Raw genomic sequence first — 20,482 nt, forward strand, 5'->3', positions numbered from 1 at the left:
GTGGAGTCAGATCCAAGTCAAGTTCTAGTTCTGCTTCCTGGAGACCTTTGCTTTAGTTTTATCATTGGGAAAGTGGGGGTGACAATAACAATACCTTGTTAAAATGTTTTGAGGATTGAGTTAGTTCATCTCTCTAAAAAGCTCAGCCCAGTGCCTGGCAGAGAGCTGGCCCAGCACATGGCAGTGGATGTCATCACCAAAGGGTTTTCAGCGGGGAAGGTCAGACTGTGCTCTAGAAGGCACGTTTGGCTGCCGAGAGTGACTGCCGGGAGGCTGTTGTCCCAGGGAGGCTGGGCTCCGGGAGATGGTGGTGGGGATGGACAGCCATGGGCAGGGTCAGAAGAGGTTCAGGCAGGCGGTAGCTTCTGCAGACCTCTGTAGCTTTGGGAATTGCTTGTGAATAATATCTAAATTGTGAATCACTTCTCAGCCTTTGGCCAAGATCAAGTGTAATATCTAAATTCTGATCTTTCTGTGAGCCCTGGGCCTGATGCCAAACCACCCAGGGGCTGGCTGACGACCCCTCTCTGTTCCTCCCTGCAGCACGCCCACGGACGCCATGCGGGGGGCTCTGTCGCCCCTGTCTTGGCTGCTGCTGCTGCTGCTGGGGTGTGGGCCGTGGGCGTCCTCTGGCAGCGGGGCAGCGGGCTACGCCCCAGTGAAGTACATGCAGCCCATGCAAAAAGGACCTGTGGGACCGCCCTTCCGCGAGGGCAAGGGCCAGTACCTGGGTGAGAGCCTCCCCCGCCACGGTGCCCCAAACAGCTCCTGACCGCCGAACTCCCTTCTCCTCCACCCCCATCAGACCCCACCAGGTCCCCCTCCACAGCCCCTCAATCCCCACCAAAGATTTTCCCATCTCTACTTTTCTTCCTGATGCCCCAGAGGGCCTGGAAACAGGGTGCGGATGGTGGCACAGATGGTCTTCAGAGCAGGGAGGGGCAGGAAGGTAAATGCGGAGGTTGGGGTGGGGGGTGTGTCTGCTCCAGTTGTCTCTAAGGTGGGCTGCTGGTGCCACCTGGCGGCCACTCCACCTGCTGGTCATGGGGGATGAGAGTCAGGCCAAGCCCATGGGGAAGGCCCAGCCTGGTAGGTTGGGTGCTAGGGGCCCTGGGTGAGGACGCCCTGTAGCCCCCAAGATGGCCTCTGGACCACCCCTAAACTCCACCTTCCAGGAGAGCAGGCAGGTGTGCAAGGGAGCAGGGGGGAGTGGTCTTCATGAGCAGATGCAGGGAGCCTTGCCTCATACTGGTGTCGGGGACAGGTAGAAGGGGTCCTCTGTCCCCACTGTCCAGGCCCCTGACTGCCTCCTTCTCTCTCTTTCTCAGAAATGCCTCTACCGTTGCTGCCGATGGACTTGAAAGGAGAGCCCGGCCCCCCAGGGAAGCCCGGGCCTCGGGGCCCCCCTGGCCCTCCTGGCTTCCCAGGAAAACCCGGCACTGGGAAGCCAGGGCTCCACGGGCTGCCTGGCCCTGCTGGCCCCCCCGGCTTCTCCAGGATGGGCAAGGCTGGTCCCCCAGGGCTCCCAGGCAAGGTCGGACCACCGGGGCAGCCCGGGCTTCGGGGGGAGCCAGGAATACGAGGGGACCAGGGGCTCCGGGGGCCCCCAGGGCCCCCTGGCCTCCCTGGCCCTTCAGGCATTACTGTTCCTGGAAAACCAGGTGCCCAGGGGGTGCCAGGGCCCCCAGGATTCCAGGGGGAGCCAGGGCCCCAGGGGGAGCCTGGGCCCCCAGGCGATCGAGGCCTCAAGGGGGATAATGGAGTGGGCCAGCCAGGTCTGCCTGGGCCACCAGGACAGGGCGGTGCCCCGGGACCCCCCGGCCTCCCTGGCCCAGCTGGCTTAGGCAAACCTGGCTTGGATGGGCTTCCTGGGGCCCCTGGAGACAAGGGTGAGTCTGGGCCTCCTGGGGTTCCGGGTCCCAGTGGGGAGCCAGGAGCTGTGGGCCCCAAAGGACCCCCTGGGGTAGATGGTGTGGGGGTGCCAGGGGTAGCAGGGATACCAGGCCCACAGGGCCCAGCAGGGGCCAAAGGGGAACCAGGGACCCGGGGTCCCCCTGGCCTGATAGGCCCCACTGGCTATGGGATGCCAGGACTGCCAGGCCCCAAGGGGGACAGGGGCCCAGCTGGGGTCCCAGGGCTCTTGGGGGACAGGGGGGAGCCAGGTGAAGATGGGGAGCCAGGGGAACAGGGCCCACAGGGCCTTGGTGGCCCCCCTGGGCTTCCTGGGTCTGCAGGGCTCCCTGGCAGACGTGGCCCCCCTGGGCCTAAAGGGGAGGCAGGGCCTGAAGGCCCCCCAGGAGTGCCTGGCATTCGGGGTGACCAGGGGCCTAGTGGCCTGGCTGGGAAACCTGGGATTCCAGGTGAGAGGGGACTTCCTGGGGCCCATGGGCCTCCTGGACCAATTGGACCCAAAGGGGAGCCGGGTTTTGCGGGCCGCCCTGGAGGACCAGGGGTGGCAGGGGCCCTGGGGCAGAAGGGTGACTTGGGGCTCCCTGGGCAGCCTGGCCTGAGGGGCCCCTCGGGAATCCCAGGACTCCAGGGTCCCGCTGGTCCTATTGGGCCCCAGGGTCTGCCGGGCCTGAAGGGTGAACCAGGCCTGCCAGGGCCTCCTGGGGAGGGGAAAGTGGGGGAACCCGGCACGGCTGGGCCCACGGGACCCCCTGGGGTCCCCGGCTCCCCAGGACTCACAGGCCCTCCTGGGCCTCCCGGGCCTCCCGGGCCCCCTGGTGCCCCCGGGGCCCTCGATGAGACTGGCATCGCAGGCTTGCACCTGCCCAACGGTGGTGTGGAGGGCGCCGCGCTGGGCAAGGGCGGCAAGCCACAGTTCGGGCTGGGCGAGCTGTCAGCGCACGCCACCCCGGCCTTCACTGCGGTGCTCACCTCACCCTTTCCCGCCTCGGGCATGCCTGTGAAATTTGACCGGACTCTCTACAACGGCCACAGCGGCTACAACCCAGCCACGGGCATCTTCACCTGCCCCGTGGGCGGTGTCTACTACTTTGCTTACCATGTGCACGTCAAGGGCACCAACGTGTGGGTGGCCCTGTACAAGAACAACGTGCCGGCCACCTACACCTACGACGAGTACAAGAAGGGCTACCTGGACCAGGCGTCAGGCGGGGCCGTGCTCCAGCTGCGGCCCAATGACCAGGTCTGGGTGCAGATGCCCTCGGACCAGGCCAACGGCCTCTACTCCACCGAGTACATCCACTCCTCCTTTTCGGGATTCTTGCTCTGCCCCACATAACCCGCGGGGGGCCCTGCTGCCCTGGCCTCCTCCTCTTTAGTGGTAGAGTGACCTTTTCAGTTCCAAAGAATCTCCATTTAAAGAAAAAAAACAGGCTGAACAGAGGGGACCACAGCCTTGGCCCGAGGAGACTGACTTGCTTTCTCCCTACACGCAGGCTGAGACTGTCGCCAGAAGGGGCAGGCCTGAGCTCCCTCCCCCCAAATGTCTGTGCAGGGTCAGGGCTGCACCCCCATCCCTGCCCTGCCCGGTCTGCAGGCAGCGCCCCAGGACACGCAGCCCAGCCCTGCGTGTCCTCGACTCTGCGGGGCCTCGAAGGAGCTGAGAGGGGCTGAGCTCTGCCACCCATCCACCTGGGGGGACAGTCCTTCCTGCTGGCCCCCAGATGGCACCTGCTCAAGGAAGGAGGCATGGCCTCCCTCACAGTCCTTGGCTGGGGCTCTTCCAGCTCCCCCAGGACCTCCAGCATGTGACAGTGGGGTTCCCTGGAGTTTGTTTCCCTCCAGGGGAAAAAGGGGGGAGCATCGAGGTGGCCAGTGTGGACGCCCTGCGAGGACTGCAACCCCACTGGTGATGCTGTGGCATCAGGCCTGTCCGTGGCGGGCAAAGCTGCGTGGCCCTCTCTGCAGGCTCCTGGGAAGGGTTGCCCCCCCTTTCACTGTTTCAGCCACAGCCATGGGAGGTAGTTTGTTAGGGGTAGGGGTGTGGGTCCGGGGCGGGCCACAGTTCGTCACACCCACCCTGTCTCCAGGGCTGCCCCCACCAGCTCTGGCTCTGTTTAGCATGAGGGTGGCCACACAGGCCCCTAGGGACGGCCACAGGCCAGAAAGATCGAACTGTGCGAAGTGTCTCGAAGTGTCTAGCGCAGATGGGGGCAGGAGGCAGGGTTGACAATCAGCAGACATGGGTGTGCCTCCCCTTCTCTCCCCTGTGGAGAGGTGGGCTGATTTTCTCATATAAAATTGTAAGGGGATCCTTGTCACCCCCAACCCAGGTATCCCCAAAGCAGAGAGCCTCTCGTTTGGCCCTCTGAACACAGTGCACGCAAGCTCGGGGACGGAGAAGGCTCCCGCTTGCTTTTCCTTAGTAAGAACCATACGGTGGGTGGGTGTGTACACTAGAGGGGTTAATTTGCAGGGGCTTCCTCTCCTTCCACCCTCTGGTTGCAATTTCCTGTTCTCCGCAAGATTAGGGCCCGGGGGCCAAGGCTCTGAGAGAAAGGGTGCCAGCAGGCCCTTCTGGAATGAGTTGGCTCGGACATTTCTGCCATTCTCCCGGATCAGAGCTCTGCAGGAAACAGGCAGGGCCCCCTCCCAAGCCCCAAGCCCTCGGCCCCTCGTTCACGATGAGCAGGTAAAGCTGAGAGCATCAGTTTTGGGGACAGTGGACATTCTTGCACCATGGCAGGAGGCCTTGCCCTCGGCCCTCACCAGGCCAGCCCACCTCCCTGTACCAAGTGTGAGCCTGGGTCATTCAGGACGAGAACTCGTGGCACTGCTGGACTGTCCATGCGGAAATGGAGGATAACTGCTGACTGCTCGCTCAGCTGTGCTCCCCCAGACTCCTCGCCAAGCCTGCACCCCTGCCCATGACTTCTCCAAAGCAGGCTGTTTGTTCACGCTAACTTTCAAAAGGAGAAGTGAAAACCCCAATCTGCCCCAGTGACACTTGATTTCTAACTCCCTGACACCCAAGAGAGCCAACTAAGGAGTCTCAAACCATTCCTGCTGAGGGTCCTTTGCTCAACCTCTCCCTTCCCTGGGTCAAAGCCACTAGAATCTGATGTGTTGGGGACAGTTTTGATTGGCAGAAATGAATCGGCTCCCAGTGGGAGCCCAGAGGACTAAGTAGGGTACCAGGGGAGCCAAAAAACAAAACAAAACAAAAAAAAACACAAAGAGCCGTTTCACAGAGCTGAGCTTCTGCCAAATTTCATTCCTGAAGCCTTCAGGGAGGAGTGGTTGGCATTTCTGAAATGTTTACGGGATCTGAGTCGCAGGTGTTCACTTAACTGACTAGCTTTGATAAACAATGTCGGATTTTAACTAAGAAAACTACATTACCTTGTGCATTTTTAGTACTCTGATTCTGAATTTTATAAGATTAAGGTTTAAATGTTTTCCACTAGTCATTTCATTTCTAACTTGGTATAGGAAGCTTAGTTCTCCACATATTTATCATGCGCCCTGTGTCACAGAAGATTCGGGAAAAATGCACTGGGGAATCAAATAAAATGGGACTTCTTTTTGAAAAGAAAAACTGTACCGACTGTATTGACACAACCTCAATAAAACCTGTTGTACAGAAGAGTGCCGTGCTGCAGTGAGCATTGATGCAGACGCACCTCAGGGCTCTGGATCTCATAAGGCATCCAGGGAGCGCCCCGGGGCTCTCGTGTGCCTGCCCTCTCCCACGGAGCACGCATTCCCCACCAGCTCCCCAGCCCAGGTTTGTCACCACCGCATCAGAAACGCTTGACACCTACACTGCTGAGTCTGTACACCAAGCAAATGCCAAGAGGCCTTTTAAGAAACCCAAGGCAGGCTGGAGCTGCGGGAGACAGATCAAGCTTTACTGGAACATTCCTGCAAACTCTCGGGGGTAGTGGAGCATGACAGCTGGCTGAGGATCCCAAGGGCCAAGTCTCAACATCTGATACAAATTATGAATGAAATCGCGAGTCTTTGCTCCTGAGGGCCAGCTACTGCCAGGCCCAAAGCTGAAGGCAGGCTGTGGGGAGCTGTCCTGGGCAGAAAGCACCTGCTCGCTGCCCACCATGCTCAGCAGCAAGAGATCTGTCCCTGATCTGGGGTCTGGGCAACGGACCTGAAACAATCCATGCCCTGAAAAGCCCCCAGCCCGGCAGAGCCCCACCTTGGCTGAAAGTAGAGCTGCCCCACAGTCTTCAGACCTCAGGATAGTTGCAGACCGTGTATGCTTCCTTCCACGGCTGGAAGGATGCTCAGACAATGTCCCTGCTGTCTGAGGTGTCCTTTTCCTTTCTTCAAAATGGATGCTGTGCAAAACTTCCTCGTGGGGCAAGGCCTTTGACTGAGCCCCAAGATATAGGAGGCACACACGCATGCAGTCCACCCAGGGCACCTGCGATGGCATGCCCTCCCCACCCAGAGGCTGCCAGTCTGCTGATAGAAGGGATCCTTCTATAGCGTTCCTGTTCCTGCCCCAGCTGGGCCTCGCTCTTATTTAGGGAAGTCAGTTTCTGACAGCAGAAAAATCTGGCTTGTTCCTGCTCACTGCCTCTGGCAGAGAACTTGGCCTAGCTGCTTGGGCCACCCTGTGTGATCTCTAACAGGAAAGGCCACCAAACCATGCCTGTTCTGCCCTTCCTGGCAGAACACGCAGCCGACTGGAGGAACAGGAGGAATCTGCCTGGCAACACAGCAGATCATCGCTCTGGGGTCCCAGCTCCTAGGAAAGTGCAGCCCAGACAGGCAGGCACTAGGCTTGAGAAGGTCAAGCTGCCACAGGAGAAGGATCCATTCAGAGCAGAGGAGAAGCAGGAAACAGTGGTGGGATTTACCAAAAGCTGTTTATTGCTGTGACTTCCACTGGAAGCTGTTAACAAGCCCCATGATAGCGAAGGGCTAGGTGTGGACCTAGATCAGCTGGAATCAAGGGCCTGTCCCTTGATCCATAGGACCTGCTGCTTGGGGGCCCTGCCCAGTCAAGGGCAGGCTTGCTGGCAAATTGGCTAAAACCCAACAGGGAGCAATGATGCTACTGCAGATCATTTCCACTCCCCCAAACCCCATGTCCTAGATGATAAAAGAAAATGCCATAAGTATCCTCTAAAATAAACCCACCCTGGTCTCTCACGTCTCACTGAGGAGCCGGGGAGCGCCCTACAGCTCTGCAGCAAGCCAGAGACCCAGCACGAGGGAGGGAGGCACCCGCCCTTCACTCGCTGTTCCAACAACTTTCCCCCAAAAGACCCCAGCCCACACCACAGGAAGACCAAGGCGGGGAAATCAAGCTTGAGGAAGCTCAGGGTTTCTGATCTGAGCTGTAGGTGGTCCCACTGGACATGGCAGAGCCCTAGCAGCTGTGGCCCTCACAGACTCTTCTGGAAGACCCGGTGCAGGCTCTGGGCCAGGACGTCTGTCTCCTCATAGCCCTCACAGCTTTGCTGCCAGCTCTCTGGCACCTGATCCATCCCATAGTAGGCGCCAGCAATGGCCCCCGCCATGGTGGCAATGGTATCTGTGTCCCCACCGAGTGAGATGGAATAGATGAGAGTCCTTTGGAGGCTATTGAAGGCAGAGGGGATCTCGGGGTCGGGCTCCATGCAGCGCAGGAAGCAGTAGATGGCGGTGGGCACAGACTCAAAGGCAGCAATGCCATTCCCTGTGGGGAAGCCAGATTACAGGGGCTTGACCTACCCCGGGCCCCCGGGCGTTCTGCTGTTTGCCACACATCAACACCCTCAGCTTCAGGCAGGGCTGTGGCTGAGACCACAGGCTCTAGATGAGACCACCTGGGTTCAAGTCCTGACTCCACCATGTACTGGCCGTGTGACTGGGAAAGTGACCTAATCACTCAGATTCCTGCTCCCGGATCCCACTCCTCAGCACAGGGAGCGAGTAAAGTGAGTAACCCTCTCACGGGGTTGGTGCGAGGATGAAGTGTGATCGAAGCATTCCGCAGAGTGCCCAGGACCAGCGCTGGGAACATACACATCTGTTATCAACACTACCCGTAAAAACTGGGGGTTGGCTTCCATTTCTGGGGACACTGATCTACAAGGCTGAAGGCACTGAGGTCACGCCCCTGCCAAGGACCCTGCAGAGAGTGGCCAGGGCACAATGACTCCACGCTCCCCTCCCCGAGCCCAAGACTGACCCTGAAGGACAAAAGGTGGGGGAACAAATGACGGGCAGGCCCACCCACCTAGCTCGGACACCACTTCCTCTCTGGACACCGAGTCCTGGTCTAGAAGCTCCCCGATCTTCTTCAGGCGGCTGGAGTATGGACGCTCCTCCATGCCCAACCTGTGGGTTGGGAGAGAGATTTCAGGGAGGTCAAAGCCAGCAGGGCGCAGTCGCCGGGCAGGGGGAGGGGCTGCATGCAAGTGAGCAGGGACGTGGTCAGGCCAGCAGCCCACACGGGTGCCCCGACAAGAGGAGGGAGGGTGCTAGGTGTGAGCAGGTTGTTTTGTTCTCTGGAACTCTGAGAGCCTTGGAACACAAACAAGGCAAAGAGGCTTGCAGACCTTCCCTAGGGTCTGCCATTAAAGAAGGAAGGTTTCAGCTTGTGGCAATGCCAGGTGCCCCACCCCACCACCTGTACCCGCAGACACCCACACACCTCCATCCCCGTACTCACTCCCTGGCATCCAAGACGGACTGGGCATCACCCTCCAGCTCTTCCATGTGGCCCAGGAGTTGTTCGAGGAAGTGCTCACTGGAAGACTCACCCTGCAAAGCCAGGTGCACAGCCAGGGCCTGCAGGATGGCACCGTTGTAACCCAGGGAGGAGGCATGTGTCAGCTGGGCTGAGAGCCGGGCAAACTAGGGACAAGAAGACCTGCTGTCACAGAACCCACGCTGCAGAAGAGGGAGGGCAGAGCCCAGAAGCCAGTCCACCCTGAATACCTTCTGCACATCCTGGACACTGCTATAGGCCAGGGAGATGCCGGCCACCCGCATGGCGCCCCCGTTGCCATAGGAGCCTTTCCCGTTAAACTGGGCCCGGGCAGGCTCGTAGACATCGCGACACTTGGGGCTCAGGAGCTTCTTGAAGACAGTGATTACTCCAGCACCATAACCCCTGTCAGGGTCTTTCTTGTACTCCTGAGCAAACCTAGGGGAGAGAAGGGGGACAGAACTGGGGTTTCAATGATGCCTCTGAGTCGGGAAAGAAAACTGGGCTGGTTTGGAAAAAGAGGAAGCCTTGGGGACCTAAGGATGTACTAGCAGTGCTGTCATTTTTAGCTTGGGAAGCTGCTTCAGCCCTAGGCACAGGGTCCTGCTGGGTTGGGGGGCGGTCCCGGGCATGCACAGACATTCCTCTGGTCAAGGGTGTGGTAACTCTGCTCACCTGGTTTGCCTAACCCCAGGACCACCCCCTTACCTGTGAGCCATGTCCACTTCGTCGAAGGCCTCCTTGGCTAGCAGGGACTGCACGAGGGCCCTGGCCATGGCTGTGTCATCAGTGTAGTACAAGGCTTCTGTGGGGGAGGACGGGGCTGAGGCGAGCTGCAGGGCTCTAGGGTGGAGGCCTCCTGCTCATTCCTTTTAGAGCTACCACACCCACAACGACCTAAAGTCAGCCTCCCCTGTCCAGTTTTCTGGGCTTTGGGAAGCCCTAGGATTTCAGCCCTGGGATTTTCAGCAATTCTTTATTCTGAGTCAGTCACCATGTCCCGCTGAAATCTGAAGGAAAACCGTCCATCCCTTCTGGTTGCCACCCTGCAGCTCCGGTCTTAGTACGACCTGCTTGGGCTACAGGCAGAGCCCCTCAGATCTCCTGCCCATTTCCTACCTTCCAATCCAACCGACACATGCAGCCTGAACACTCCTCCTAAGAGCAGACTACCACCTTCCTCAGCTCCCTCTCCTGCTCAAAGTGGCTCTCTGCTGCCTTCAGGATGAGGTCCAAATTCATGGCCCTGGCATTCAAAGCCCTTCCGTGTCAAGCCCCTTCCTTCCTTCCTCACCCATCTTACATCCCACTGCTTCCCCACACATCCTCAGAACCAGCCATGGGGTTGGGATCAGGTTCCTCCCAGACAGGGCTGCTCCTGTCCCTCCACTTGCGCCATCTCAGTTTCCTCAGAGTGCCCGTGAAGACTGCCCTGGCACTTCCAACACTGCAACGCTGGTCATTTGTGACTGCTCAGATAGACTATGTCCCTACCACGGACAGGGGACTGGTCTTATTTGTGGAAGAGCCGCTTATAGAAAATGAAGCAGACTCCCTGGGAAGCCCCTTTTCCCATTTCTTGAATGGCTGCTGCACCCCCTCTCGGCATCTCCCAATCCCCAAGCCCTGCTTTCCTCTTCTCTTCCCACCCCTGGGTGGCCCTTACCTCCTGCTCACCAGGAAGAGCAGCTAACAGGTATCTCACCTGTAACTGCGCCCCCCAGGCCCCCTCAGAAGGAGTGAGTCTCCCCTGGTCCAAGACAAAGCCCATCTCAATCCCTTTCCCTGGGGACTTTGCTTTCCTTTGTCCCTTCTCTCCTGCATCCTCAACCTCTCCCTCCTCGGGGGAACAGCATCTGTTCTGTTTTCATTTGGTCACTGCACCCACTCTCCCCCAGGAACCACCTTTCTCGCTCTCAGTCCAGGGGACTAGTGCATGGCACCAACCCCACCTCCAGGCTAAGCAAACAGCAGCCCCCATTCCCTTGGTTAGGGATGGACATATGACCTAAGCCAGGCCAATGAGACCCAATTTGGGACTTTTGTTGGGAATGCTGCAAAGAGAAACTCTTCTGCTGGAGCTGCTGAGCTGGGAGGAGCCAGGAGCTGCTGGGGACTGTCCCACAGGAAAGGTCTGCCCAGGCGAGTGAAACCCACCCAGAAGAAAGCAGATCTGAACAATGGAGAGGAACTGAGCCTTGGGGAGATGATCTGAGTCCCCGGATTCAGCTCTGCTTACAGCCAGGCCTACCTCTGCACTTTCCAGTTATGTCAGCCAATTTTCACTTAGGCCACTTTGAGTTGGGTTTTCTGTCACTTGTATCCAAAGGTCTTAAAACACCTCTTAAACTAAAACATGGTTTTTCCTCATCTTAACATTAAACCAAAAATGAAATAAAAACCCATCCCTCAAATTTTGTCTTCACAACTATTATATAACTCATCTCCCTCCTTCTCTTCATACCAAACCATACTATTTTCTCATTTTCCATTTCCTCCTCAACCCACTGAAAATGCTCTTTTTTTTTTTTTTGAGACAAAATCACACTTTGTTGCCTGGGCTAGAGTGCCATGGCGTCAGCCTAGCTCACAGCAGCCTCAAACTCCTGGGCTCAAGCAATCCTACTGCCTCAGCCTCCTGAGTAGCTGGGACTACAGGCATGAGCCACCATGCCCAGCTAATTTTACTGTATATATATTTTAGCTGTCCATATAATTTCTTTCTCTTTTTAGTAGAGATGGGGTCTCACTCTTGCTCAGGCTGGTCCCCAACTCCACCCACTCAAACGATCCACCTGCCTCAGCCTCCCAGAGTGTTAGCTGCCGTGCCTAGCCTGAAAATGCTTTTCTAAGTCCAGATTTCCCCCTCTATAGTGCAACACCAGTGTCTTCATCTTGAAATTCTTTTCCTAGGTATGGCTGATAGCGCCTCCTGCTTCTCCTATCAAACTGTTTTCTTCCTTAGTTCCCTTCCCCCTCCTCTACCTCCCTCTTAAATACATGTTCTCCAAGGTTCTGACTGTGGCTCCAGGAAAACTCACATCCTCTCCTTGACCTCAGACCTGCTACCTGAGCTGAAATCTGGGTGATGAACTGACTACACAAGGGAAGGAAAAGGGAAGAGGAGTTAGCTTTTAGAGAAGGGATAGCAGGGTGCAAACGCTCATGCTAGAGGAAGTATGGCGTGAGAGGAACCCAAGAGCGGAAAGTAAGGCCAAGGGTGGCATAAGATGAAATTGCACATGCAGGGGCCATAGGGCCAGGTAGGATGAGTTGAGGAATTTGGCTCAAACCTAAGGGTAACTGGGAAATCACAGCAGGGTTTTATGCGGGGAGGACAGGGCCAGATTTATACTTTGAGAGGTGCGCTCCCTGCTGTGTGGCGAATGGGCTGGTGGTGTACTGATTCCAGAGAACTGGATAAAACAGGTCAAGTCAGCAGGGCAGGGGGTATACAGACGGTATACAGATGGTCCAACTTAGCATTTCTGGCTTTGCAATGGTGCTAAAGCAATACTCATTCAGTAGGCTCGCGACTCAGGATGGGGCTAGGTACACTGTAAGTTGAAAACGCCACTTTTGACTTAGGATATTTTCAACTTACTATGGGTTTATCGGGAGGTAAGCCCATCATAAATCGAGGGCATCTGCATACTGGAGCAGGCGCAATCCAGGAGAATGACGCCCAGGTCCCTGGCTGCACAGCTGAGACGCCGGCGTTGCCATGCCCGGAGCTGGGGAACGTTCGGGAGCGAGACGTGTAAAAAGGAGTTCGGACTTGGACCCGCGAGTCCGAGGTGTCTGCGGGCCATCCGACTCCGGGCCTGCTGCCCTGGGCTGCCTCATCTCCGCGCACAGCCAGACCGGTCCACACCCTGGACTCTGTACCCTCCGGCTCCCTCTCCAGGGGCCCCCGCGGGCGGGGCGCGACCCACGTGCGCCCGGCCCCGCCCACCTGTCCGCGCGCTCCCCGGCGTGCCGGGGTCGGGCTCCAGGCTCTGGACGTGACGCAGGACTGACGTCAGGTCAACGGTGTCGTGGGCCTCGTAGATGGCGCCCACGCAGTCCCCGAGCAGCGCGCCAGCCAGGCAGCCTCGGAAGCGCGAGAGGGAGCGGGCCGCACCAGCCCCGCCGCCACCCGCAGCCGTCATCGCCACCACCGCCGCCATCCGCGCGCCGGCGAGCCGCCACTTCCGGCGCCGCGGCGCCGCTTCCCTCCTCCCCGGCCCACAGCGCCTCCCAGTGGCCTGGAGCCTGCGCGCCGCTCCCCGGCCCACAGCGCCCCCAGCGGCCCGGAGGCGCCGCGCCGCGCAGCCCCGCCAGCCTCGGCTTGGAGTCCTGGTTCTACCCACTGCGAACGGCCTTCACAGCCAGGCATGACGGCCACTAAAGGGTCCCTGACTCAGGCCCAGACACCCCCACTAGGCCCTCCCACTGGGATCCTGGCCCCCTCTGGATCGCCCTTAGGCATCAAAAGGTCAGGCAAGGGGCCCGCTGGGGCAGGGGCAGAGCTAGGAGGAGGCTGCACTGCTAAAGCCCTGGGCGCGGTGGCCTGGCCCAGAGAGGAGGAGGAATGGATTTGGAACATGGGGTTTGGGGGGATGATGTTTCTCATTTCTGCTCCTCCATACACAGGAGGGCAGGTCGGAACCCTCTCCCTCCTGCGGGCTCCGTGCAGGGGTGCTGGGGTGCAGGAGTAGCAGAGAGCAGCGTGGCCTGAGAACTTGCACATTTATTAGATTCAGTCTCTCCTGCTTCTTCCATTTCCCACCCAAGCTTCAGCTTCTCCTGCTCCCTCAGCCCTCCAGGGCTAGGCCAGCTCCAGCTGGCAGCTTTTGAGTGGACTCAGGGTGCGGTTTGTGGTCCGGGTGAAGGTGTCCACCTCAGGCACAAACTTCTCAGCAGGCACAGTCAGCTTGCGCCGGGTGTCCATGCACTTGGTGTCCAGCAGCATGGAGTTGGCCTTGCAGGCAATATCAGCCTGCAGCCGGGCCAGGTGCTTGTACAGGGCGTCCAGCGCGTCCCTGAGGAGGAAGCATTGACAACCCACCACCCCTGCGTGAGGCCAGGAAGTGTGGGCTGGATGCACCAGCCTTCAGTGAGGAAGACAAAGCCCAGGGGAACAGGCAGGCAGCAAGAGGCCCCACCAGTGGGAGGTGTCTCCCCGCCCCTCCTGCCTACTCCCAAACCTACTGCACTTGTGCCAGCTTCTGCTTCAGGGCGGCAATGGTCGCCTCTAACTGGTGAACCTCGTCAGTGAGGCCGTACTGGGCCTGGAGGCAGAGGGGTGGGTTGGGAGTCCGGGTCAGCCATGCTGTCCTTGACCGCAGGCCTGAGTGCTGCCCTGCGGCAGCACCCTTGCTCTACCAGGAATGTGTGCTGGGGTGTGATCCTGAGGGAACCTTAGCAAGGGGGCCTGTGCCCCACTGGGACACCCTCGCACCTGGTCCCGGCAGAGTTCCACATTAGGCCTGTAGGTTCTGGCCTCTAGCCGGGTATGGGACAGCTTCAGGTTCAGTAACTTTCTGCGCAGATCCTCCTCCAGGTGCCGGATGTCCTCCTGCAGCTCAGCGATCTCCTCCAAGGTCTGCAGGGGACAGAGTGACTGGTCTCCACCAGCTGAACTCACCACAGTGCACCTACTCCAGGGCTTCCTGGCTGGGCATCCGGCTCCTCATCCCATGCAGCAAGTCCCGGCCCCAAGAGAAGGCTCACATTCTTCTCCTGCCACTTGAGCTCACTGTACAGTTTCTCCATCTCCCGCAACCGCTTCCTGAAGGCAAATTCTGTTGCAACCCTCTGGGCTTCGAGCTCGTTGTTGGTCTGAGGACAGGAGGCAGGCAAGGCAAGGGGAGGGATAAGCTCATGGCCACCTGAGGATATTGCTCAAGTGAGGGGAAGGGATGCCACATGGTCAACAGGGAACAAAAGGTCAGGGCTGAGTGCACACTTGGGCCACCCATTAGCCGTGGAGGAGCAGGCTGGGGGTGGGCAGTCACCTTGGCAATCGTCAGGGCGATGACTTCCCTCAGCTCCATGGCTGCTTTCATCTCTGCCTCCGCTTGGGCCTTGTTGAACTGACTGAAGTCATCCCACTCCTGGAGTGTGGTGGAGCTGCAGGTGGCAGGAAATACCGGGTCCTAAGGGGGTGGCCCATGAGGGGAGCAGGAGAGACAGACTGAACACTCCTCTTACCCCTTGGGGACACGTGTGGGATTGATCTTCAGAGAGATGTTTGGGGACGTGAGGTTGAGAGACAGACAGCCTCTGTCGATCTCCAGCGTCTCCGTTTTGCCCCGGTGGTCAGAGTTGAGCTGCTGTCGGACTTCCTGCAGGCGGCTGGGGAGAGTGCAAACTCAATCAGGAACCAGCCCCCAAGGCCCCAGGATGCAGGGCTCGTCAGACTAAAGGGACACTGAGGATGAGGAGGCTGGGACGACTCTTCCCAGCAGAAGACACTGGAGCTGCCACTGCAGCTGAAATGAAGACCGGCGCAGCTAGATGAGCTGCCCACTAGACAAAGAGGGGACACCGAGTGCTCACACACACCCACGGGGCACAACACTCACAATAAGGCACTCAGAGGTGCTGGCCAGCGGGCTTTATTTCTCATGCTTTCAATCAATTGATCCTGGCTGCCTAGAGCAAGGTCGTGTGTGAGACCTACTCTGAGACCATGTCCAGGCAGTGGCAAGAGCACTGCAGTCCATCGGTGGTTTCTGTCACAGGCACAGGAGAGGCCAAAGGTAGCACGAGAGCCCGTTGCCATAGTCCCATTATCCACGACACCTATGCTCCGCATTTGAGGCACACAGGCTGCAAGTGCTCGTGAACATGCCAGGGACCCATCTCTCCCTTACCAGAGCTGCTCGAAGGCCTGGCTGATCTTCTGCTGCAAGGCCCTCCTGGTGGCCTCGATGACCTCCACCTCTTTATGCAGCTCATTCTCCACAGAGTCCCTCACCACATCGATGTCTCGCCGACTCTCCCGCAGGGTCAGACACTCGATGGCCACATCCAGAGGCAGGTTCTTGGCCTGCAGGTTTTGCTCTGCTGACTCCTTCATCTAGAAAAGGGGGCACAGGAGGCTGGTGGAGCCATCACAGGGAAGTAGCTCTTATCCCCACTTTAGCAGAGGGGCCAGTGAGTGTCTTGCAGTGACATGCCACTCGCGACCGCCAACCCAGAAGTGGGGATGGAGGGGGCGGGTCTTTATGGCACTGTCTCCTGGCACCCAGCTCTAGCTCCCTGCCTTTGTCAGGGTGCTGATCTCAGTATCTAAATCCGTCAGACTCTTGTCTAGCATCTCCTTCCACCGGTTGACAGTATCGATTCTCTCTGCCAGTCGAGTTCTGTTGTCATGTTCGTCCCAAATGGTCTGGAAGAGACAGAGCCAGATAAAGAGGGTGTCAGCGGTTGAGGACTAGCCCTGTGCCCACCCGACTGGGCTCTTGCCCCCAACCTGGTTGTTGGTCTCGTTGCGGAGGACCCGGGCCTCCTGGCGGATCTGATGGGAAGCATCTCGCTGCCGCTCAGCATTGGCGGACAGCAGGTAGCTGTTGGTGTGCCAGTCGGGCAGCTGGAAGCGCTGGCTGGGCTTGACACTCAGTGTGGCCATGGTGCAGGGACCGGGAGGGTCAGAACCCCCTAGGCCTGTTCCTCCACCACCTGTAGAGGCACAACAGGGCTTCTGGAACAAATACCTCCCCCCCCTCCCCAAAACAGGCAGGACGTGCTCCTACCCATTTTGCTCTGAGCGCCTTCCTGCCAGAAGCCTGCTAGGGAACAGCCCTTGCTTTACTCAACTTCGTGTGGGGCATTAACTACATTTCCTCCCCGCCCATCTACCTGCAGGCACAAAGCCCTGGACCCTGCCGGTCCTGGAGCAGGTAAAAGGGGAGAAGGGAGGCCTTTGGGGTGTGTGTATGTGTAGTGCCAAATGCCCTGGTGGGGGAGTTGGCAGGAAAAATAACCCTTAATCCAGTTTCTACCCATATTTCCAGCAACCGCGTCTAGTTTAGCTTTCTCTCCCCGCCCCGGCCCCCAGCCGTGGGCCAGGCCCGTTGGGAAGCCAAGAACAAGCCCGGTCCTGTCTCCAGGGCGTCGCGGGTGGCACGGGGGAGCCGGCGGGCCGGGGGGCAGTCGGGCCGCCGGCCACTCCCTGTGCGGCCGTCGCGCTCGCTCCCCGCCTTCTGTGGGCGGAGGCGGCGCGGGCGGCGCTGGGGTCAGTCGGGCTCCCGGCGAGGCCCTCCCCGCCGCGAGAGGATCATCCGGGCCCGGGAAGGAGAAGGCGGGGGAGGTCGGGCCTCGGCGGGAGCCCCGCTGCCCGCGCCCCTCGCCTTCTTACCTCCGTTCAGGGCTCGCACTCCGGGCAGCCGTCTCCAGGCGGCTCTGTTTAGCGCCCCCGGTTGCTAGGCAACCGCCCCCTCCCCGAGGGCCGCCGCGGGCCTCCGGGTCGAGTTCCGCCACCAGCGCGGCGTCCTGGACGGCGTCAGCCCAGGCCTCTAGGGTAGGCGAGGGGCGGCCGGCCGGGGTGCGGGGCGGGCGTTGAGTGAAGAGGAGGGCATGGGGCCGCGCGTTCACTTGATTGACAAATTAGACACTTTTGCTTTGGCTGGGCGCGGTGGCTCACGCCTGTAATCCTAGCACTCTGGGAAGCCATGGCGGGTGGATCGCTCGAGGTCAGGAGTTCGAGACTAGCCTGAGCAAGAGTGAGACACCCCTCCACCCCCCCCACCTCCCCGGTCTCTACTAAAAATAGAAAGAAATTATCTGGCCAATTAAAAAATATATATAGAAAAAATTAGCCGGGCATGGTGGCGCATGCCTGTAGTCCCAGCTACTCGGGAGGCTGAGGCAGGAGGATCGCTTGAGCCCAGGAGTTTGAGGTTGCTGTGAGCTAGGCTGACGCCACGGCACTCACTCTAGCCCGGGCAACAGAGTGAGACTCTGTCTCAAAAAAAAAAAAAATTTTTGTTTTGATTAAAGTTGTGCAGCGACATGCTAAAAAAATACGAAGCCGGGCGTGGTGGCACGCCCCCGTGTCCCAGCTATTCGGGAGGACGAGGCAGGAGGATCACTTGAGCTCAGGAGTTTGAGACCAGCCTGGGCAATGTAGCGAGACCCCTACCTGTAAAAAATTAAAAAACAAACAACGAACAGTACATAGGAAAAGTCAAAGTCTCCTGCTCAGCTCACTCCCCAGCAGATCTCCTTCCAGAAATGGATATACATTTAACATGGCACACATTTCTTCAATCCTGTCTTACTCACTAGTTTTCCCCGTCTGCTTGAAGGCATACAGGGAATGATCATGGTATTTGGAGAGGGCACAACCGTGGGAGAGATAACTGGCATGTTAAAAACAATGCTCAAAACTCAACCATTTGAAAAGAGAGAGAGAGAAGGGAACAAATTCATCTGTGCTTTATTGCCTAGGCTTTGGAAACGTTAACATTTGATCCTCACAACTAATAGGTGAGGTAGGCATTAGCCCCATTTTTGCAGGTAATGAGAGACACTGCTAAAAAGCAGCAGTGGAAACGCAGGTGTGTCTGATTCCCCCCAGGTTACATTCTTTTTTTTTTTGAGACAGAGTCTTGCTTTGTTGCCCGGGCTAGGGTGAGTGCCGTGGCGACAGCCTAGCTCACAGCAACCTCAAACTCCTGGGCTTAAACGATCCTACTGCCTCAGCCTCCCGAGTAGCTGGGACTATAGGCATGCACCACCATGCTCAGCTAATTTTATATATATATATATATTTTAGTTGGCCAGATAATTTTTCTATTTTTAGTAGAGATGGGGGTCTCGCTCTTGCTCAGGCTGGTCTCGAACTCCTGAGCTTGAGCGATCCACCCACCTCGGCCTCCCAGAGTGCTAGGATTACAGGCGTGAGCCACTGTGCCCGGCCACCCCAGGTTACATTCTTTCTGCTCCCCTCCACACTGCCTCTAGTGGGGTGCCGGGGAGAGAGAGGAAGACAGGTGGAGGTCCTGATCCTGTTCTGAGGGCTTTGCTGAACGATCCTATGAGGGGGGTACTATTACCCTCTTCACCTTACAGGCAAGGAAACTGAGGCACAGAGCAGTGAGGAACATGCTCAGGGTCATGTAACTAACAAGGGGTAAAGCCCACATTCAAACCCAGGCAGTCTGCCCCAGGGGCCAAGCAGAAATCCAAGAATAGTCCTACATTTTTTTTTTTTATTTTGTTTTACTTTTTTTTTTAATTTCTTTTTTTTTATTTTTTTGTTCACAGTAACCAGAACATAGAGTCCTACAGTTTTAAAACCTCAGTGGGATGGTATATCCCTCACAGAGAAAGGCAGAGAACCAAGGGCCTGGTAGGCAAGGGGGTTGGGGGTGTGATGAGGTTAGCTTTTGGGAAGTCTGAGGTGTTTGTGGTGGACCCAGGTGCTGGTCAGTAGGTGGTTAGACTTGCAGCCTGGAGCTTGGCAGAAAGACTGAAGCTAGAACAGTATTTCCCAAACTCCTTTCACCACGTAATATTCTTTTCCATAGGTTATTTTGTAAACTCTAACATATGGCTCCTAAACCGGACGTGAACAGGAATTTGTGACATAGCTCCTTTACCAGGATCGAAGAAGACAGGGAAAGAAGAAAACCATCTTGGACAAATTAATTGCTGGAAGAAATGATCAAATTTTGGCTTACATATTTTGAAACATTTTGTAACCAAAAGAAGTAAACAAATATGGCAGAACTGTGGTGGCTTTGGCGTATTGCGATGGCCCTGGTGTTCATGGCTCATGGCATTCCTACACATCCTGCCCAAGAGAAAACGGTGTTAGAAGAAAAGGTCAGCCAGTTGATGGCGTGGACCAAGAAAAACAGAGTGATAAAAATGACTGATCCCGTGTTCATTCACTTCGTGTTAGAAACACCAAGAAACTACTCTGTTACTGTGATGTTTACTGTTCTCGAGGAGTTTAGATCATGTGTAACATGCGAAGAAGCTGCTGAAGAATTTCACATCTTGGCAGATTCCTGGCAACACTCCGGTTCATTCGCCAACAAGGTATTTTTTGTTTTGATGGATTACAATCTAAGCCCTGAAGTCTTTTGGATGTTCCGAGTGACCTCAGTTCCGACTTTCTTCCACTTTTCTGCTGACAGGGAATTTACACCAGATGACATTTATAATTTGGATGGAAGGGGTTTCACAGCTGAGGAAATAGGTGAATGGGTAGCAGAGAGAATGAACGTCTACAGCGGAATCCAACAGCCCACAATTTATCATGGTCCCTTCATGCTGGGGACAGTTTTGACTATTACTGGCGGACTTGTGTATTTATTGGAAAGGAGTAGGACATTTGTTTTTTGCAGAATTTTTGGGGGATTTGTAATGCTGTGTTTTGTGATTGTGATGACATCTGGTCAAATGTGGATTCATATAAAACAAGAACCGTATGTTCGAACGAATCCGAAGACTGGACATATACGTTGTATCAGTGAATTGAGTTACTCTCAGTATACACCAGAAACATACATTGTTGCTTTGTGTAACATGTGGATTACCCTGGGAGTGATGCTGGTAGATAAAGCTGCCACATCTAGGACTAAGATTGTACAGAAGGAAATGATGTGTGTGACTGGTATGTGTCTAGCTGTACTATTCTTCAGTGGGCTCCTTTCTCTCTTCAGATTTAAAGTACCTGAGTATCCATACAGACTTCTCACAGATTAAAAAGGATCCTACAGACACAGACCAGGAACCAAGAAATTTGAAAAGATGTGAAAAAAATGTGAAGCATAAAAATGTGAACTCACAACTCTTTAAAGTGAGATTTAACCAAAAAAGACATGAAGTGCCTTACAATAATAAACTATTTAC

General features: G+C 56.8%; 4 protein-coding genes across 6 annotated transcripts; 2 read left to right on the forward strand and 2 right to left on the reverse strand.

Annotated features, from left to right (window-relative positions):
• The first annotated feature begins 482 nt into the window (after positions 1–482).
• COL8A2 (collagen type VIII alpha 2 chain) lies at positions 483–5,554 on the forward strand. Its single transcript, XM_045548269.1, has 2 exons — positions 483–731; positions 1,329–5,554. The coding sequence occupies exons 1-2, from the start codon at positions 560–562 to the stop codon at positions 3,245–3,247; spliced, it is 2,091 nt and encodes a 696-aa protein (XP_045404225.1). The 5' UTR covers positions 483–559; the 3' UTR covers positions 3,248–5,554.
• A 1,224-nt stretch (positions 5,555–6,778) lies between these two features.
• On the reverse strand, positions 6,779–12,826 carry ADPRS (ADP-ribosylserine hydrolase). The gene is made up of 6 exons (XM_045548270.1): positions 12,585–12,826; positions 9,338–9,434; positions 8,860–9,067; positions 8,591–8,775; positions 8,156–8,256; positions 6,779–7,612 (listed from the first exon to the last, which is right to left on the reverse strand). The coding sequence occupies exons 1-6, from the start codon at positions 12,796–12,798 to the stop codon at positions 7,320–7,322; spliced, it is 1,098 nt and encodes a 365-aa protein (XP_045404226.1). The 5' UTR covers positions 12,799–12,826; the 3' UTR covers positions 6,779–7,319.
• Positions 12,827–13,340: 514 nt separating this feature from the next.
• Positions 13,341–17,117, reverse strand: TEKT2 (tektin 2). Of its 2 annotated transcripts, none has more exons than XM_045548273.1 (10): positions 16,977–17,117; positions 16,092–16,297; positions 15,882–16,007; positions 15,490–15,695; positions 14,825–14,968; positions 14,629–14,743; positions 14,345–14,452; positions 14,073–14,216; positions 13,823–13,902; positions 13,341–13,653 (listed from the first exon to the last, which is right to left on the reverse strand). In XM_045548273.1, the coding sequence occupies exons 2-10, from the start codon at positions 16,245–16,247 to the stop codon at positions 13,440–13,442; spliced, it is 1,293 nt and encodes a 430-aa protein (XP_045404229.1). In that variant the 5' UTR covers positions 16,248–16,297; positions 16,977–17,117; the 3' UTR covers positions 13,341–13,439. The 2 variants fall into 2 exon arrangements, with proteins under 2 accessions (XP_045404229.1, XP_045404228.1); XM_045548272.1 differs by lacking the exon at positions 16,977–17,117 and adding an exon at positions 16,621–16,814.
• On the forward strand, positions 16,494–20,474 carry LOC123635773 (magnesium transporter protein 1-like). Of its 2 annotated transcripts, none has more exons than XM_045548275.1 (2): positions 16,494–16,518; positions 19,150–20,474. In XM_045548275.1, exon 2 carries the CDS (start codon positions 19,343–19,345, stop codon positions 20,333–20,335), a length of 993 nt encoding a protein of 330 aa, XP_045404231.1. In that variant the 5' UTR covers positions 16,494–16,518; positions 19,150–19,342; the 3' UTR covers positions 20,336–20,474. The 2 variants fall into 2 exon arrangements, with proteins under 2 accessions (XP_045404231.1, XP_045404230.1); XM_045548274.1 differs by lacking the exon at positions 16,494–16,518 and adding an exon at positions 16,874–17,138.
• The last annotated feature ends 8 nt before the right edge of the window (positions 20,475–20,482 follow it).

The sequence above is a fragment of the Lemur catta genome, chromosome 3 (assembly GCF_020740605.2).
Source record: "Lemur catta isolate mLemCat1 chromosome 3, mLemCat1.pri, whole genome shotgun sequence".
Lineage (NCBI taxonomy): Eukaryota > Metazoa > Chordata > Mammalia > Primates > Lemuridae > Lemur > Lemur catta.